This window comes from Ctenopharyngodon idella, chromosome 1 (assembly GCF_019924925.1).
Source record: "Ctenopharyngodon idella isolate HZGC_01 chromosome 1, HZGC01, whole genome shotgun sequence".
NCBI classification, from domain to species: domain Eukaryota; kingdom Metazoa; phylum Chordata; class Actinopteri; order Cypriniformes; family Xenocyprididae; genus Ctenopharyngodon; species Ctenopharyngodon idella.
The window spans coordinates 20,821,322-20,838,513 of NC_067220.1; the positions used below are offsets into that span (position 1 = coordinate 20,821,322).

The window sequence follows — 17,192 nt, forward strand, 5'->3', positions numbered from 1 at the left end:
CATTCCTGAGCGTAATTATCCATACTGGAGCATTATGGGTAATGTAGTTTTGCAGCATATGTTGAAATGTACTACAGGATATGAAACTCTCCTACGCCTGAGAAAGAAAGAGAAAGATATAAAGACGTCTCGAGAAGAACCACTTCCTGTCTTGTTCCTCTCATCTCTCATCATTTCAGACCCCACGGTCCTTGTGTGTGTATGTGCTTGTATTCCTGCGTAGGTGCTGGGAAATATGAGGGGGCTGTCTGAAATCTAAAGAGATTCGGTTACAAACAGCGCCTCATGGGTACTTAGAATGCTATAAATATGTTACAAAGAAGTAGTTAATTAACATATTTATTTCTTTAGTTTTTTAAGAATTTTAAGTGATTTTGCTATTTTCTGACCTACAATCACAATATGTTGATGTAACTCTGTGTCTGTGAGGGGTTAGTTCAGTTTGTTTCCATGGTTATTCATTGATTCATTGATTTACACCTGATGTTCATTTCATTAGTTTCTGTGTATTTAAGCCCTGTGTTTTGTTCAGTTCCTTTGTCCGTTACATCACATATTATATGTGTGTGTGTGTGTGTGTGTGTTTTGTTCATTATTGTATATTTATTGTTTATTAATTGTGTTGATGCATATTTAGTAGCAGGCGAGGAAAAACACATTTTTGAGAAAACTAGAAAAAAAATAGAATACAAATTTGTTTAACTAATTTATCTAAAATAAGTCTGATACATAAACTTTCATTCTTTCATAGCCTTCTCTATCTCGTAGAAAATTAGAATTAATGCACTGTTCTCGTCTTAGTCTGAATAAATGTGGCCCCGAACTATTAATTTAACATACACTTTTCATTTCAGTGCCTCAGCCATTGAGAAAAGAATATACCCTACTAGTAAACTAATACAGGAACAATGTTACTTGTTCTCACTCTTTAATGAGATAGAAAGTTGATATGGGACACAGATGCAAAGAAAAGGTGATTAAAAAGCATATTTTTCATTTCCACGAACAATACACGAGAAAGAGATCAGAATGTCAGTGTGTTTAATTTAGTCCTTGTAATGTGTTACCTGTTAATCTCTGCTGTCTTGAAATTCAGTGTGTGCATGTGTAAGAGTGGAGACAGACCTGTCTCTCTCTTTAAAATTCATTGTGTGTAACATTCAAACCACATGACCTGTCTGCACTACACCCTCGTCAGATCGGCTCTCACTGTGACTGACAGGAAAAACACATTCAATCACACACAATCGCAATGGACAATCCAATACAAGTCTAGAGAAGATAATACATAAGATGTTTCTGCTTTAGAAAGAACAGAAGATCCCAATGTTACAAACACATTCTTTTTACATAGTTGAATATCTCCACAGTGGCATGAAGCGTGTGTGCGTATGTGTGTTAGTGTGCATGCTATGTGATACCTCGGCTCTTGTTCCAGAGAAGCAGTAAGAATGACATTCAGGCCTTCGGTGTTGTACCTGGCACACCATCACTCTCAACATTCAGATCGCTATGGGGCTCTTTCCTCTTTCTCTTTCCTCCTCTGCAGCAAATAACAGATAACAATGGAGAGCAAATGAGGAGCAACAGCAAATAATAACAGGCAGATTTTATTTTATTTTTGCCATTCTTCTGAAAAATGAAGATCATATTTCTTGTGATTCACATTAGCATGTTGCTACATGGTAAGTTCATGCTTCTTTTAATGCTGATGCTGTTAAAAAAAAATCATTTTCTTAATTAGCATTTTTGTGTTGTTTTTAAATAAAATATCTGAACATCCTCAAAACAGGATACATTTATTTTATAAGCAAAATTGTGAGATAAATTTTCAGAGAATATATTTTGAATTAAGCCTAATTTTCATCTTCATTAACAAATTGGCTTTTCTTATTTTAAATATAAATGTTGTTTTTTTTTTAATTTGCTTAAAATAAGAAAAGTAGTAAAATAAGAAAAAAGTTATATTTTCTGAAAAGTTAAAGTTTCTGAAATTCTCTTAAAACAACTCTTATATGAAAATACTGAATAAGAAATACGTTTATATTTACATCAAGTTAAATATATATTACTATTATATATATATTTATTAGTAATTACACTGCCCGGCCAAAAAAAAAGTTGCTGTTTGGATTTTAATAGGTAAATACTTAAGAATCTATGAATGGATCATTATTACAGTGATTATTATGTTTCTAGCATGTTATATGTTTGGCAACGGTTCTTTTAACCCTTAAAGATGGAGTGTTTTTTGGAGTGTCAGTGTGGTTTAGCTTTTCATTTCTTAAATAACCATGTAGGAAGATACATCATGGCCATATTCCAGGATGTCAAGATTCACCAGGGTTAAAATTGCGAAAGAATGGTTCAGAGAGCATGAAGAATCATTTTCACACATGAACTGGCACCTCTGAGTCCAGACCTTAATTTCATTGAAAGTCTTTGGGATGTGCTGGAGTAGACTTTACAGAGTGCTCACCTCTTGCATTGTCAATACAAGATCTTGACCAAAATTTGATGCACCTCTTGATGGAAATAACATCACAACATTTATTTCCATCAAGAGGTGCATAATTTTTTGGTCAAGATCTTGTATTGACAATGCAAGAGGTGAGCACTCTGTAAAGTCTACTCCAGCACATCCCAAAGACTTACACTAAGGTTAAGGTCAGTGCCAATTCATGTGTGAAAATGATTCTTCATGCTCCCTCCCAACAATTCTTACACAATTTGAGCCTGATGAATCTTGACATTGTCATCCTGGAATATGGCCATGATACATCTTCATATATGGTTGTTTAAGAAATGAAAAGCTACACACTCCATCTTTTAGGATTAAAAAAGAACCGTTGCCAAACATATAACATGCTAGAAAAATAATAATCACTGTAATAATGATCCATCCATAAACTCTTAAGTATTTGCCTATTAAAATACAAACAGCAACTTTTTTTGGCCGGGCAGTGTACCATGTTACTCAATGATTACCAGTATGTCAATATATAAAGTACTGAGATGTTATAACACATGTCTAAAACAAAATGTTTTACCATTTTTCTGTACCCTTTATTGGTGCCTTTAAAAATCACCAACAATCATAGTTTACACAAAATTACTAAAGTTACCTGGGATAATTTTGGAAAAATTTCTTCAATTTCAACATATCTATTAATTTTTATGCTGTATGTCTTGACTTTATTGTACAAAAACAGCTAAATAAAACATGTTCTTCTCTCTAGTTGTTTTCTCTGCTCAGGGTCGTTTTGCTCAAAAATTGCTGAATGACCTAATGGAGAACTATTCTAACGCTTTACGGCCTGTGGAGGACACAGACAAAGCTCTTAACGTTACTCTACAGATCACACTCTCTCAGATCAAAGATATGGTGAGCACTAAACACACACGCACAAGTCTACGGAATATTTATATTTAATCTTGTACCTATTTTACCTAAAGATTTATAGTTAAAATTGAATGTTTTACTGAATACTAGAGCAGAAGGAGTTTATAGCCACACGCATCAAAGACAGTGTGTCTGAAATACTGTAACTTCCGCTGATTCTGAAATAAAAGCATACTGTATAACACATCAGCAAAGAACCCACACACTGTCCAACTGGCCTTGATGTGGCATGGCTTGTGTGTTTTCTGGGCATACTTTTGCGACTTAATGCTGAAACCACATCACACAATGGCCCCTAACTTTTAACCTCTAAAAATATATGCCTAGCTCAAATTCATATAGGCTACTCATTTAGGCCCAGTGCTTAAGTACTGTAACTACAATTGACAACTTGTACATGCCTTTTGCCCTAACAATTATGTAGATATACTATTGCCAATAGTAACCAACCAGGGAAACTTGCCCCCAATGGATTAGCAGCTGTGGTCTTCACTACAGTTGCAGTTATAGTGGATAACTGTAGGTGTCAGGAGTTATCAAATGTTTATTGTGTGGATCCTTTTCTCATTAACTCTCTGTATCCTGTGATACTGTAAACATTATATGTGTGTACATATGTGTAGTATGAGCTGCGTGACTAATGTATAAGTTTCTAGCAAGTGTGCCACTGCAGATCATGTTTTAAATTGTTTTATGTAGTCATCAGTATGTGTGTTTAAATAACCTGGAAAATAAGATTTGTATTATTTATTCTAGTTTTTTTATTTCCAATTATGTTATGTTATTTATTTATTTACTTGTTGCTGGCGCAAAAGTACTGTCTGCTTTGAAATAAGAAACATTAGAACATGCTCATTCATTTGGGAAAAAACTATTATAAGCGAGTAAAACGATAAATTAACAAATTAACATCAACTTGAATGTCTTACTATATGGTTTGTCCCTCTATTGCTTTGATGGCACCAGCACTCAAGTTGACATGAACTCTATAAATTTCTGCAAAATACAATGATCATGTTATCCAGCATGATTTCAGAATGTTTCAAAGTGCCTCAATGGAAGCAATAACATCTTACCTTTTGGACAATGTAGTTCAAAACAATGGCAGTGATAAATTTTTAAGATATGTCAGTGCAAGTTGCTTTCAGTTAAAACAGCTCAAACATGCATTTTAGTCTAGGACTTGGCATAAGCCTTGTCTGTGAAACCGGGCATGAGATTTTCAATGTGGTTTAGATTCTTTGCAGTTGATTCCATACTTTACCAGGGTAATACTATTAGTCTGTATTTTTCACAAGACTTAGTCCTTATTCACTTATTTAAACATAATTTGACAATAAATTATATAAAATCAATAAGATTATCTTTTAATCTCTAAGATAGATCTAAGATTTTATCTCACAAAAGAAGATACTTATTTAAGAATATTGGAGTCCAAACACATTGGACAGCAGTGACTTTCATTGTACAGATAAAGAAAAAATATATATTCTTTTGAGATATTGGGATATTTCTGTGTTCCACAGAAGAAAGGAATGTATAAAGTTTTGTAAACAACATGAGGATAAATTATGACAGAAATTTCATTTTAAGGGAACTATCACTGTAATTAATGAAATTCTATTGCAATTTTATGGTTTTAAGTTCAGTGTTTGTGTGCTCTCTCTGTAAATTATGGTTATATACGGCACTGGTAGTCATTGTTTATTCATGCTCCAGAAAGAGACAATGAATTTCTCATTTAAGAGGCACTGAATTTCCACCCTGATCGAATGCAATCAAATATTAATTTACTGAACCTGAGGAGTACTTTTAACCAATGAGATGTGATATGTAGAAGGCATTAAGTGCAACCTAAGGGTTCAGACTTTCTTCCCTTTCATTCTTCATTGTTGTGAGAAAGTGTTCCATGTAGAACAACAGGGTTTTATCTTGCAGATCAAGACCCTGTGTGACTGAATACTTGGGACTAACATATAATGTAACTAACATAAATGAGATACTTTTATCTCAAAGAAAATTATATATCTAACCTTATCACATGTTTACAGTAAGCACAGATGTCTGATAAAGAATGCAACATCTGAAAACCATCCCTTTATATGTGTGCAAACTGTTGTTAAACATCTTAAGTCTTTTTATCCTTTTTGTTGACAAAGGACTTTCATTCTCCTATGAAACACAGAAGAAGATATGTGAAGAATATTTCAGCTGTTTTTGTTCATAAAATGAAAGTAACACTCAAAAAAAACAGCACAAAAGTAATCAATACAACTCAAGTGGCATAATACAAGTGTCCTATGATCACTTTGTATGACAAACAGACCAAAATTTAAGTGGTTATTCACTTGCAAATCAAAACATTGATCAACTCATGTATACAGAGGTGAAATAAAAAATGCCAACACATCAAATTCATAGATTTGGCTACAGCAGGTTTGTTAAAGTTGCTTTGTGCTTGATTCTTTGTGCTAGGATGAAAGGAATCAGGTGTTGACCACATACTTGTGGGTGCGTCAGATTTGGCATGATGCTTACCTGCGCTGGGATAAAGATGAGTATGATGGACTCGAGGTCATTCGAATACCCAGCGATCTTGTTTGGAGACCAGACATCGTTCTATATAACAAGTAAAACACCTTCAGTACATTTATTACCAGTTGTCACACATACACTTCATCTTGCATTAAACAGGGAAACATACAAATCTGTGCATTTAAAGGTTACATAATGTGAGAATTTAACTAATATGTAGACAACAGACACAAATTTGATTGTTGGTTACATAAGACACTGAATTATTAACCTCTATATCTCTTTTTCACTCAGTGCGGATGAAGAGGACTCTTCGGGACCCCCAGGCACTAATGTGGTCTTGAGGTATAATGGTGAGATCACTTGGGACTCCCCTGCCATTACTAAGAGTTCCTGTAAGGTGGATGTCTCTTATTTCCCCTTTGATAGTCAAGAGTGCAACCTTACCTTTGGCTCCTGGACCTATAATGGCAACCAGGTAATATGCACTTGATAGGTGTACACGCATAGCAAATACAATAGTAAACATTCGCGTATTCTTGTGTTGAGCTATTCTAATAGGTTACTTTGGATAAAAGCTTTTTGTATCTGAAAATAAGTAAGATGTATACACTGTTATGTAACAATAGATATGTAATCCCCTAACTCACTAACTGTAAGAGCAGGGATACTTTTAAAATGCTTAGTCATACACACAAGTCAACTGTTGCATTCTTAATATTCGAACAAAAGGATGAGATAAATGTAATGGTAAATGAAAAAGCTCCATACTGTGAATATATTGTAGTTGTATATGTACAGTACATTCTCAGTATCCCAAATTCTTAAGTGACATCAGAATATATATGAACCCTTAGAAAGAATGTTATTAAATAATATTAAAAGTTATAGAAAATGTATGGTGGCTTGACCTCTGTGTCGTCTTCATGCACTGTAACCTAATTTCTGCTGCTCTTAAAAACACAAACAAACAAATATTTGTAACATTTTGAAGAAGTGAAAATGTATATATTTTTTTAAAATACCTAAATATAAATAATAAAGAAATATAAACAAATGTAAAATTATTTTGGCACTTTATCCTGTTTACATCCTGTTTTTTTTTGTTTTTTTTTATTATTAATATATAATGCAAATGAAACCCTGCAATTCCAGGTGAAGGTAGTTGTGGAGGAAGATATAGACAGAATTGTGAATTGTCCCCTACTAAAAATCCTATCATATCCACTGTAACCCCAGGTGGACATTACTATGGGCATGGAGAGTGGTGACCTTTCAGACTTTGTGGAAAACGTGGAATGGGAGTGTCATGGCATGCCAGCCGTTAAGAACGTCATTATGTATGGCTGCTGCTCGGACCCTTACCCTGACATAACGTACACAGTCCTTCTCAAACGGCGATCTTCCTTCTACATCTTCAACTTGCTTCTGCCATGTTTCCTCATCTCCTTCCTGGCTCCGCTGGGCTTCTACCTGCCTGCTGATTCTGGGGAGAAGGTCTCACTGGGGGTGACGGTGCTGCTGGCTCTGACTGTATTTCAGCTGATGGTGGCAGAGAGTATGCCACCTTCAGAAAGTGTTCCACTAATTGGTGAGTTTACAGTTGAGCATAATGCTTAACAAGCTTTTGGAAATATTTGGATGAGCTCTCTTTTACTTTCTTTCCATTTCTCTCTGGCTACAGAATATGAATGTCGCTCAGGTTAGAGTGTTAAATGTGGTTCTATTTATACAGTTTGGTTATAAATGAGAGTGACAACCATATGCTTTTTATCACTGTCACTATAGTTACAGACCGTCCTTGTGGCTCAATTGGCCCCCTAGTGGCAGTTGTAGTTAACAATCAGTTAATTATTTCTGACGGCTTTTTATGAATTTAAATCCATTGTGTGATCTACATTATAACACAAGTTCAAGTTCAATATCTGCTAAATCTTTATTGTGATGGTCCCCCAACAGACATTCTACTGACTATAAGTAACTTTGCAAGTATATGTCAACTTATTCTAACCCTAACCCTACCAGTCTACTAATACTCTACTAACACTCTAATGAGAGTTAGTAGACATGTACAGTGCTCAGCGTAAATGAGTACACCCCCTTTGAAAAGTAACATTTTAAACAATATCTCAATGAACACAAAAACAATTTCCAAAATGTTGACAAGACTAAGTTTTATATAACATCTGTTTAACTTATAACATAAAAGTAAGGTTAATAATATAACTTAGAGTACAAAATTTTCAGTTTTACTCAAATTAGGGTGATGCAAAAATGAGTACACCCTACTGAAAGTCTCTGGAGCAAAGCTAAATTTTGGACTACAAATGTCTAATTTAACAAGAATTCAACCACAGGTGAGTCTAATTATTCATTACACAGGTGTCCAGCAGACATTTGACTATAAAAGGGTGTTAAAACCCCTTCCCATTTCATGCTGTCAGCAATGGCACCACATGGAAGAGAAATGTCACACAAGACCTGAGAAAGAAAAAACTTTCTTTACACCAGAAAGGTGAAGGCTACAAGAAGATCAGCAAAGCTTTAATTATCAGTCAGAATACTGTAGCAAAAGTGGTACAAAAATGTAAAAAAGATGGAGCTGCAACCATCTCACAATGACGTCCAGGTCCTCCACGGAAGTTAACACCTCGACAGGAGCGTCTTCTGATGAGAAGGGTTGAAGAAAATCGGCATGCAAGTTCACTGCAGTTATCTAAAGAAGTAGAAAGCCAAATTGGGGTGACTATTTCCCGTGACACGGCCCATGCTGACAAAGATCAGCTGGGACTCCATACTCTGGAGTGATGAGACCAAGATAAATGTTTTTGGAACTGATGGTTTCAAAACTGTATGGCGTCACAAAGGTGAGGAATACAAAGAAAAACGCATGGTGCCTACAGTGAAACATTGTGGTGGCAGTGTCCTTATGTAGGGCTGCATGTGAGCTGCTGGTGTCGGGGAGCTGCATTTCATTGATGGCATCATGAATTCACAGATGTACTGCTTTATACTGAAAGAGAAGATGCTACCATCACTCCGTGCCCTTGGTCGTCGTGCACTTTTCCAACATGACAATGATCCTAAACACACATCTAAGGCCACTGTTGGATTTCTGAAGAAGAACAGGGTGAAAGTGATTCAGTGGCCAAGTATGTCTCCTGATCTGAACCCAATCGAACACCTATGGGGAATTCTGAAGAGACAGTTGAGTTGAGCATCACTTTCCATCCAGCATCCAGTCTCTAAAAGAGGTCATTCTTGAAGAATGGAAAAAGATAGATGTTGCAAAATTGCAAAATGTCGCTAACTTGTTCATCCCATGCCTAGAAGACTTGGTGCTGTCATTAAAAATCATGGAGGCCATACAAAATACTAGATGTAGTAGTTTTTGTTGTGGGGTGTACTCATTTTTGCATCACCCTAATTTGAGTAAAACTGAAAAATGTGTAATCTAAGTTATATTATTAACCTTACTTCCATGTTATAAGTTAAACAGACGTTATATTAAACTTAGTCTTGTAAACATTTTGGAAATTGTTTTTGTGTTCATTGAGATTGTTTAAAATGTTACTCATTTATGCTGAGCACTGTAGGTGCAATGTTACTTATAGTCAACAGAATCTATTAAAGGGACCATCAAAATAAAGTTTAACCAAAATGCTGTATATTTTGACAATACAGTACTTTTTTCTATCAGAAAAATCATAAACTAAACAAACAACCATTGTTGCCAAATACATTTAGGAATGATTACAAAAGTAAATCACAGTGACACATATCACTAAATGAAGACAAAGATGAAAAGGTATCTTATTTTTGTTGAAATATACCAGTATATTCATGCAAGGACAAACAATTCTTTGCGAAAATTAACCATGGTTTTACTCAGATGCTGAGCAATCAGGTCAGGAGAGGGATTGTGGGAACTGTAGTGAAAGGGTATACTCAATACTCAGGAGAGGGGGCCCTCTGGTGGCTGTCTGAGGGAGCTTCAGAGTTTGCATGTGTAACACTGGCCTAGTAAAGAGGATGCTTGTGACATTTATTTTATAACATTTATTTTATAACATTTACTTAATATATTGATAAATCATCTCCCAACCCTAATTCTGGTCTATTGTTTATCTTTTGAGATAAGCCATGGGTTCTCTACTCTGCCCTCAAGGTCCACTTTCCTGCAGAGTTTAGCTCCAACCTTGATCAAACTCACCTGCCTATACCTGTCTAGTATTCCTGAAGACATTGATTAGCATGTTCAGATCTGTTTGATTAGGGGGAAAAACTCTGCAGGAAGGTGGACTTGTAGTGCCAGAGTTGAGAACCCCTGTCATAAGCATTGAAAAATGGTTATGCAGACAGCGTACAATCCACTCCTCTAAGTTGTTTTATGAACAGGACAATCAAGTCACACCTGATAGTACATACAGTTGTCAATCCCAAACATTGATTGTGTTAATGTAGTGTTTTTGTTATTTATCCCTTGTTTGTGTCTTTCTTATAGGAAAATATTATATTGCAACAATGACCATGATAACAGCCTCTACATCATTGACTATCTTCATCATGAACATACACTTCTGTGGAGCGGAAGCAAAACCTGTGCCTCACTGGGCCAAAGTCCTGATAATAGACTACATGTCAAAGATCTTTTTTGTGTATGAGGTAGGGGAGAACTGCACCACACCAGAAAGCGACCGAGGCCCATTGTTCTCTGAAGACCCGCTGGCTAGCCTGGAGAGAGATGGGTATTTTGACAAAGGGTTTTATGGAGACTGTCAGCATGATGACAGAAACCACAGTCAGTTTAATGGGTATAATCACAGAGACCACCAGCATGGGAATGGGTACCATCACAACAACAGTGACTATCGGCAACATAGGAACCAGCATCAAAGGAGGACCCGCTCATCTTCAAATTCCCCTGTCCGACAGAGTGCCCATCATCCAAAATACACACACTACATTGGTCGGGATGGAAGTGATAAGCTCCCACTGACGAGCCAGGAAAAACTAAAAGATAGCGAACTCTCCATTCCAGAAAAACTTAATGGATTCACTTACGATCATGGCAATGGCTATCTCAATGGAGTTGGCTATCTCCATGATAATGGCTACAGCAAAACCTTTGGAGTAGATAGATACAATAAGACCCCCACTGGCACAGGATGTGTATGTGTCTGTGGCCAACATCAGAAAGTGGTGCGAAACATTGACTACATAGCTAACTGTTTCAGAGAGCAGAGGGCACACCAGGCAAAAGGGGCCGAGTGGAAGAAGGTTGCCAAGGTGATGGACAGGTTCTTCATGTGGGTATTTTTCATCATGGTATTCCTCATGAGTATCCTTGTCATGGCCAAGGCAACCTAGAGCCGTTTACACATTAAAGACACAATCAATTGATTATATATTGGGTAACTATATGTGTCAAAATAGTTACTAATTATTCATTTTTATTTCAAACAATAATTCCTATAATCCTGTATTTGTCTGTAAATGGGCTCATGTTCTACATTCAACTTAATATGTGTATTGCAGTTACAGCAGGAGTGTTAGTTGCTTGAATGTTCACTTTCTTCATTGTTTACTCTATTCTTCCAGTCAAGAAGATTCTCTGGTTGTAACAGTTAAAGAAATGGCATTAATATTTCAGGCGTAGACGTGTTCCCACATGTGTATATAGGGTAACACAATCTTTGTCTGGCATGGACACACATTAATAATGCACAATTAACCTTGCACATGCGTATGGACAGACATCCACACTATTGCACATTAAAAATGCATAAATAGATCAGTCTAGAATGCTGAACAAACACACACACATTGCAAAACATCCTTGACCAGTGCTAACATGTACATTCTGCAACTTCTTTATTTACTTGTGTTAACTAAATTCTTTGATTTGCTATATTTATTCCTCTCTTTGATCTCTGCTTACAATATTTTTTACAAATGGTGCTACACAAATAAAAACTTTAGTAATTATAGAATCCTAGAATCTTAGAATCTTAGACTACTGTTCAAAAAAGGCAAAAGTGAAATAAAAAGAGTTTAAGTAAAATTAACACTGAAACCTCAAATTGCCTTCTGGAACGTGATTATATGCAGACATGACTCAATTCCTGAGTAAAGGTTAAATCAAGCCTCAAGACTCAAACGGCCAATTTACACTGTACCAACAGACACGATCAATGACAACAGACACTTTGTTGGGTTTTGTGTTTTTAGCGTGTTACCTCTGTTGGAGTCTGTTAGCATTGGTTGGCACTTGTTTTCAGCGACTGAACATGTTCAATTAGTGTTAGTCAGGTTGTGGAATATCTAAGAAGTGATGTACTATAATCTGGTGACTGTCCCTGTTGGTCTGCATCTGTCTGTGCAATGTGAATTGGCCTAAATGCAGGAGAGACTTCCTTTAACCCTTAAATGCATACCTCAGGTCTTTATCGATCTGGGATATCATTCACTACCCTCCTCCTCATTCATTTTTTAAAGTTAGACATCAACCTTCTTAGTATTCCTCAATCGATTCATTATAAACAGTATAACAATAAAAAAATCTTAAAATTATAAAAGAATGCCTGTTTTCACATTCATTTTTTGTAAAAAAAAAAAAAAAAAAAAAAAAAAAAAAAAATGTATATGGTCACTAACAACCCGAGTTGTGTATCAGTGTATGTATATTTTTTCTGCACAACAATAATTGAATTTTTGATGATGGAATAAGTGCAATTCACCTTTATTCCACAAGGTGGCAATGTCTGATACACAATGATGAAGTGACGTTTCATTCAGACAGAAAACGAAAGAATATGAAGTATCATTAGCAAAACGTGAAATGGCTCAGCGATTTACTGCAGAGCAAGTACTGAACGCAATCAAATATGACTGTCACTGTCAATTGATGGATCTGGTGAAGCTGTTTGCGATCAAAATATTGATTTTCAAGATGTTAAAAATGATATAGTTTTGAGAATATGTTTGAGATTGCAAATGAGCTCATATTCGCGATCTCAAACATGTTGTCAAAACTATAATTTGCTTAATGTACTGGAAAATGAGCTCTGACGAGGACAGTGATGATGGCATAAAACATCTGCTCAAACTGAGCCCTTCCAAGCTCCAAAAGGTAACAAAACATGCTTTTTATTCTTCTGTAATTATTACTCTAATATTAGTTGAGTTTTAAATTATCGTGACAGGTATATAAATATATGTACAGTTTAAGTCACATTATGTTTGTTTACACATAGGCCACAAGACATTAATAAATTAAGAACTTTGTATCTTTCCTTTCCTATACTCCCAAAGCTAAGGAAGTACACTTTAAAAAATTTCACAATAGATCACAATAGTTGTACTTTCTGTGATTCTGAAATTGAAACAACAGTACATTTGTTTTTTGACTGTTTAGAGACTTTTGGTCTAACATATGCGAGTGGCTTAAAATTACAATTAATTTGATTTCTTCATTTTTTAAAAATGACTTGGTATAATAATGGAAGATGTACACATTCAATTTCTACTGAACAATATTATCATTTTGGGAAAGATTATATATTCATAACTGTAAGTGCCTTAAAACAAAGCCATTGTTTTCTGTTTTTCAGAAAGAATTTTGGATTTACTCTAAATCTTTAAGATTGTTAAAATTAAAAAGTGAAAGAAGACTACTTGGTTCACTGAAGAAATTTAAACCATTAGAAGACCCGGTTGTATAATTTTTTCCTTTTTCTTGTCGTCCCCCCCCCCCATATTTTTGTTTCCTTTCTATAGAGTTGTGCTCGGTTATTTAGTGATTTTATGTTTTTTTTGTATTGGCTTTAAAAAAAAGACCACAAGACATAATAATAACTGAATTTATCTGAATTAATATATTTTTCTGAATAATAAATAAATAAATAAATAAATAAATGTCTCGCTACATGAACACAAAAAAGAAAATATATTTTTATAATTTTTAATGGAAATGTACCAATATAATCATGGCATGCAAAGACAAACAAGTGCAAACTAAGATGTAATGTCCTCTCCTCCCTTCCCAGTCAAGATACTAAAGTGTAGTTGTTTTATGGAGCCAGATCAGTCTCAAAAATAGTACATTTACAAAACAAAATTCATAAATGCACAGCACAATTCACATTTACAAAATGTGATTTGTAAATTCAAAACACAATTCATAAATACACAAGTAAAATTAGATTTACAAAATCCGATTCATAACTTCAAAACACAATTCATAAATACACAAGTAAAAGCATAAATATTTCTTCAAATGCTCACACAAATGTATATTACCTAAATAAATTTAAAATGTTTACACAAATATGTATATATCAAGTTCTTGAATTAATTTCCATCACACATTTATGAATGATGTTACATGTATTTATGGAATCTGCATTTGTAAATCGTCACACATGCGTGGACTGCTTTGAATTTGTGTGTGGTATTTTTGAGACCTTCCTGGCAGGTTAAGATTCATAAATATCTTCTGTTCTGTTTAGCCAATTGCGGTGAGCTTTTAATCCACCAATCAAAATGCTCCTTACTGAACAGACTCAAGAAGCCCAATGCTGCGCTTGTACTGTGCATTGTTACATGATCGTAAAGACGTAAAATGTCTTTATGTAAAGACATTTTAATGGGTAGGCTACTCTTTTTTTTAGCACATGATTACAATTTCTACAAAATCACATTATGATTTATATCGTTCGCACAAAATACAGCTACCCGGTTGTGATATTAAACAGTTTAAAGGGGGGAGTATAATGCTATTTCATGCATTCTGACTTATTTACACTGTTAAAGAGTTGGATTCTCATGCTAAACATGGCCAAAGTTTCAAAACACGAGTTGGATGTATGCCAAAAGTACTCTTCCACATACTCTTAAATTTCAGGATCTTTTTTTCGAGTATGTACCTGTGTGACATCAGAAAGGTCGGAATTCCTTGTATGGGCACTTCTCCCAGAAGAGCGCGCGCGCACACATCGACCAGAGCGAGAGAGCAAGAGCATGCCCATCAACGTGCTTCGTTCGGCTTTACGGAAGTCATCGGCAGCCCTACACAGGACTTACTCGAGAAAGATTTGTTACTTTGTTTTTAGACCACGAAATCAACAATGTCACCAAAGAAGTGTGTTTTTGGTTGTGAGGGAAAGATAACCTTGCTTCCCAAAGAACCCAGTGTTCAGTGGAGCTGAGAGATTTGTGCTCACGCATTACATCGATGCGCTCTCGATATTTGTTATTAAAACAACCATAGAAATTGATAGTTGCAATCACTTTTTTATTGGTTAAAATGAATGGAGAATATCTCGTGTTTTTCCGTGGCTGCTTGAGCCCTCAGGATCGGCGCTTATGGTTATATAAACTACGCTGGATTTACAGATCGTTTGAAACTGAAAGATGGAGCGGTCACAGCAATAATGATCCCGGTCATGAGTCGGAACAGCAGGTGGTGAGTAAAACTGCTTCAAATGTCTGTTTTGTTGGCAATAGGCACCTAAGTGCATATAATGTAAACAACACGAACGTAGTGAATTCATAAATTCATTATTCATCATTCACTATACACTATATTCATTATAGTGATTCAAAAGTTATCCATGGATAATGCGATGGTGTATTGTGTGTGTTTAAATAGAGTTGTTTAGCTGACCGACCATTGATAGCTTGCAGACGATCACTACGCAAAAGCTGCGCGTGCTCCTCACTCTTTAACTCCACACACATGACACGCCTCCAGGCACTCGGCTGTTTTCGGAAAGACTCGGTACAGCGTATGATTTATAAATATGATAAAACTAAAGACTTTTCGGCGATATGAAGGATGCTATACTATTCTATATGTACTCAAGATTAACAAGAGATTGGAGAAACTGTGTGTGATACCCCCTCTTTAATGTTGTTAGTAATATGTCCCTTATCCATTAGGTGGCGACCAAGTGCTTGAAAAGAGTCGAGTTGCAGTGTTAAAGGAACTGAAGCAACACAGTTTGGCAGTGTTTGATGAGTAGTCACGTTTTGCTTGTGTGTTCAGTCAAAAGCTTTTATGTTAATAAAGCACACACGTTAATGAAACGTCGCTGTGAAGTTACAAAAATCAATCTGAATAAACAGCAGAGAGATTTCAGCTTGGAGGATGAAAACCAGACTCAACGAGTCAGTAAAGTTTTTTTATCTGATGGCATTTTCTTATGATTAAAGGTTGTTTTAGTTAATGAAGTGCAGTTTGCGATGTTACAAAGTTGTAAGTCCACGCCAGCTTTCTTATATTATAACTGGTGTTTGTAGGAACACTTTAGTAATCACAGGATGATTGGGCGATAAACAATCATTAAAACAACGATTTTGATGATAAACTATTGAGTAAGTTAATTTTAAATACAGTTTGTAGTCAGTGGGTTCTAAAGTTATCATTGCGACCAGCTAGGGATGCCACGGATTATCTGCTATTATGTTTTGTGTTTTAAAAGTACTGGTGCACCAGTTATTTCATTAAAAATGCAATCTCTACATCTTTTTTTTTTTCTTTTTTCAAATGTAGGTTCTAGCTCTATTTGGACATAATTTATTTCAGCTTTGAGTGGTTTATGTTGCAAAAGCGATAGGCAGAGTGATGATGATCTGTTCTACCTGCTTGTCATTCTGCAGTGTATTAGCACATTCATTTCTTCATTTGCACAATAATCTGATATGTTAATGTAAGACAAATATGCTCAAATGAAATAATTAATTAGTTTATAGGGAATTTTAAAAGAGTCACTTTACGACCGAGCAACTGAATTGTCCAGCGTTCATTTGCACAGGCCGTAACCATAAACTCTGTAGCGGATATGAATATCCGACTATCGTAAAAACACTATTTAGTAGCAAGGTAACATAGATTGCAGTTTAAAGCATTAATGGAGTCTCTTGTCGTAGCTGGAGTTTAAAGTTGAGGCGGCAAAAAGTCGTTGGTTAAACTTTGCGGCAAACTTAACTTAGAACATGAGACTCTCGGCGTAAAAAGAAAGGAAAGTTAAAGAAAAAGAAAAGAAAAGTGAGTGAGAAGTTGGATGGCTTGAATGAAACTGCTTGTCTGCTCGTCATCGTCTGTTCTTTGTCTCCGTCATCTTCTTTTTCCCAACTTCAGCTGTGGTCCAACTCTAACTTTTGTCATTCTGATCTGACTATATAAACTTAAGTGTTTGTCCCACCTCTTTGAGGAGTTCTGGCCAATCAGGTATCGTCTTTGTTTCAAAGG

General features: G+C 35.5%; 1 protein-coding gene across 1 annotated transcript; it reads left to right on the forward strand.

Moving 5' to 3' along the window:
* Positions 1-3,223: 3,223 nt before the first annotated feature.
* chrna9a (cholinergic receptor, nicotinic, alpha 9a) lies at positions 3,224-12,715 on the forward strand. The gene is made up of 6 exons (XM_051892482.1): positions 3,224-3,385; positions 5,879-6,033; positions 6,233-6,416; positions 7,178-7,529; positions 10,443-10,739; positions 11,073-12,715. The coding sequence occupies exons 1-6, from the start codon at positions 3,224-3,226 to the stop codon at positions 11,306-11,308; spliced, it is 1,386 nt and encodes a 461-aa protein (XP_051748442.1). The 3' UTR covers positions 11,309-12,715.
* The last annotated feature ends 4,477 nt before the right edge of the window (positions 12,716-17,192 follow it).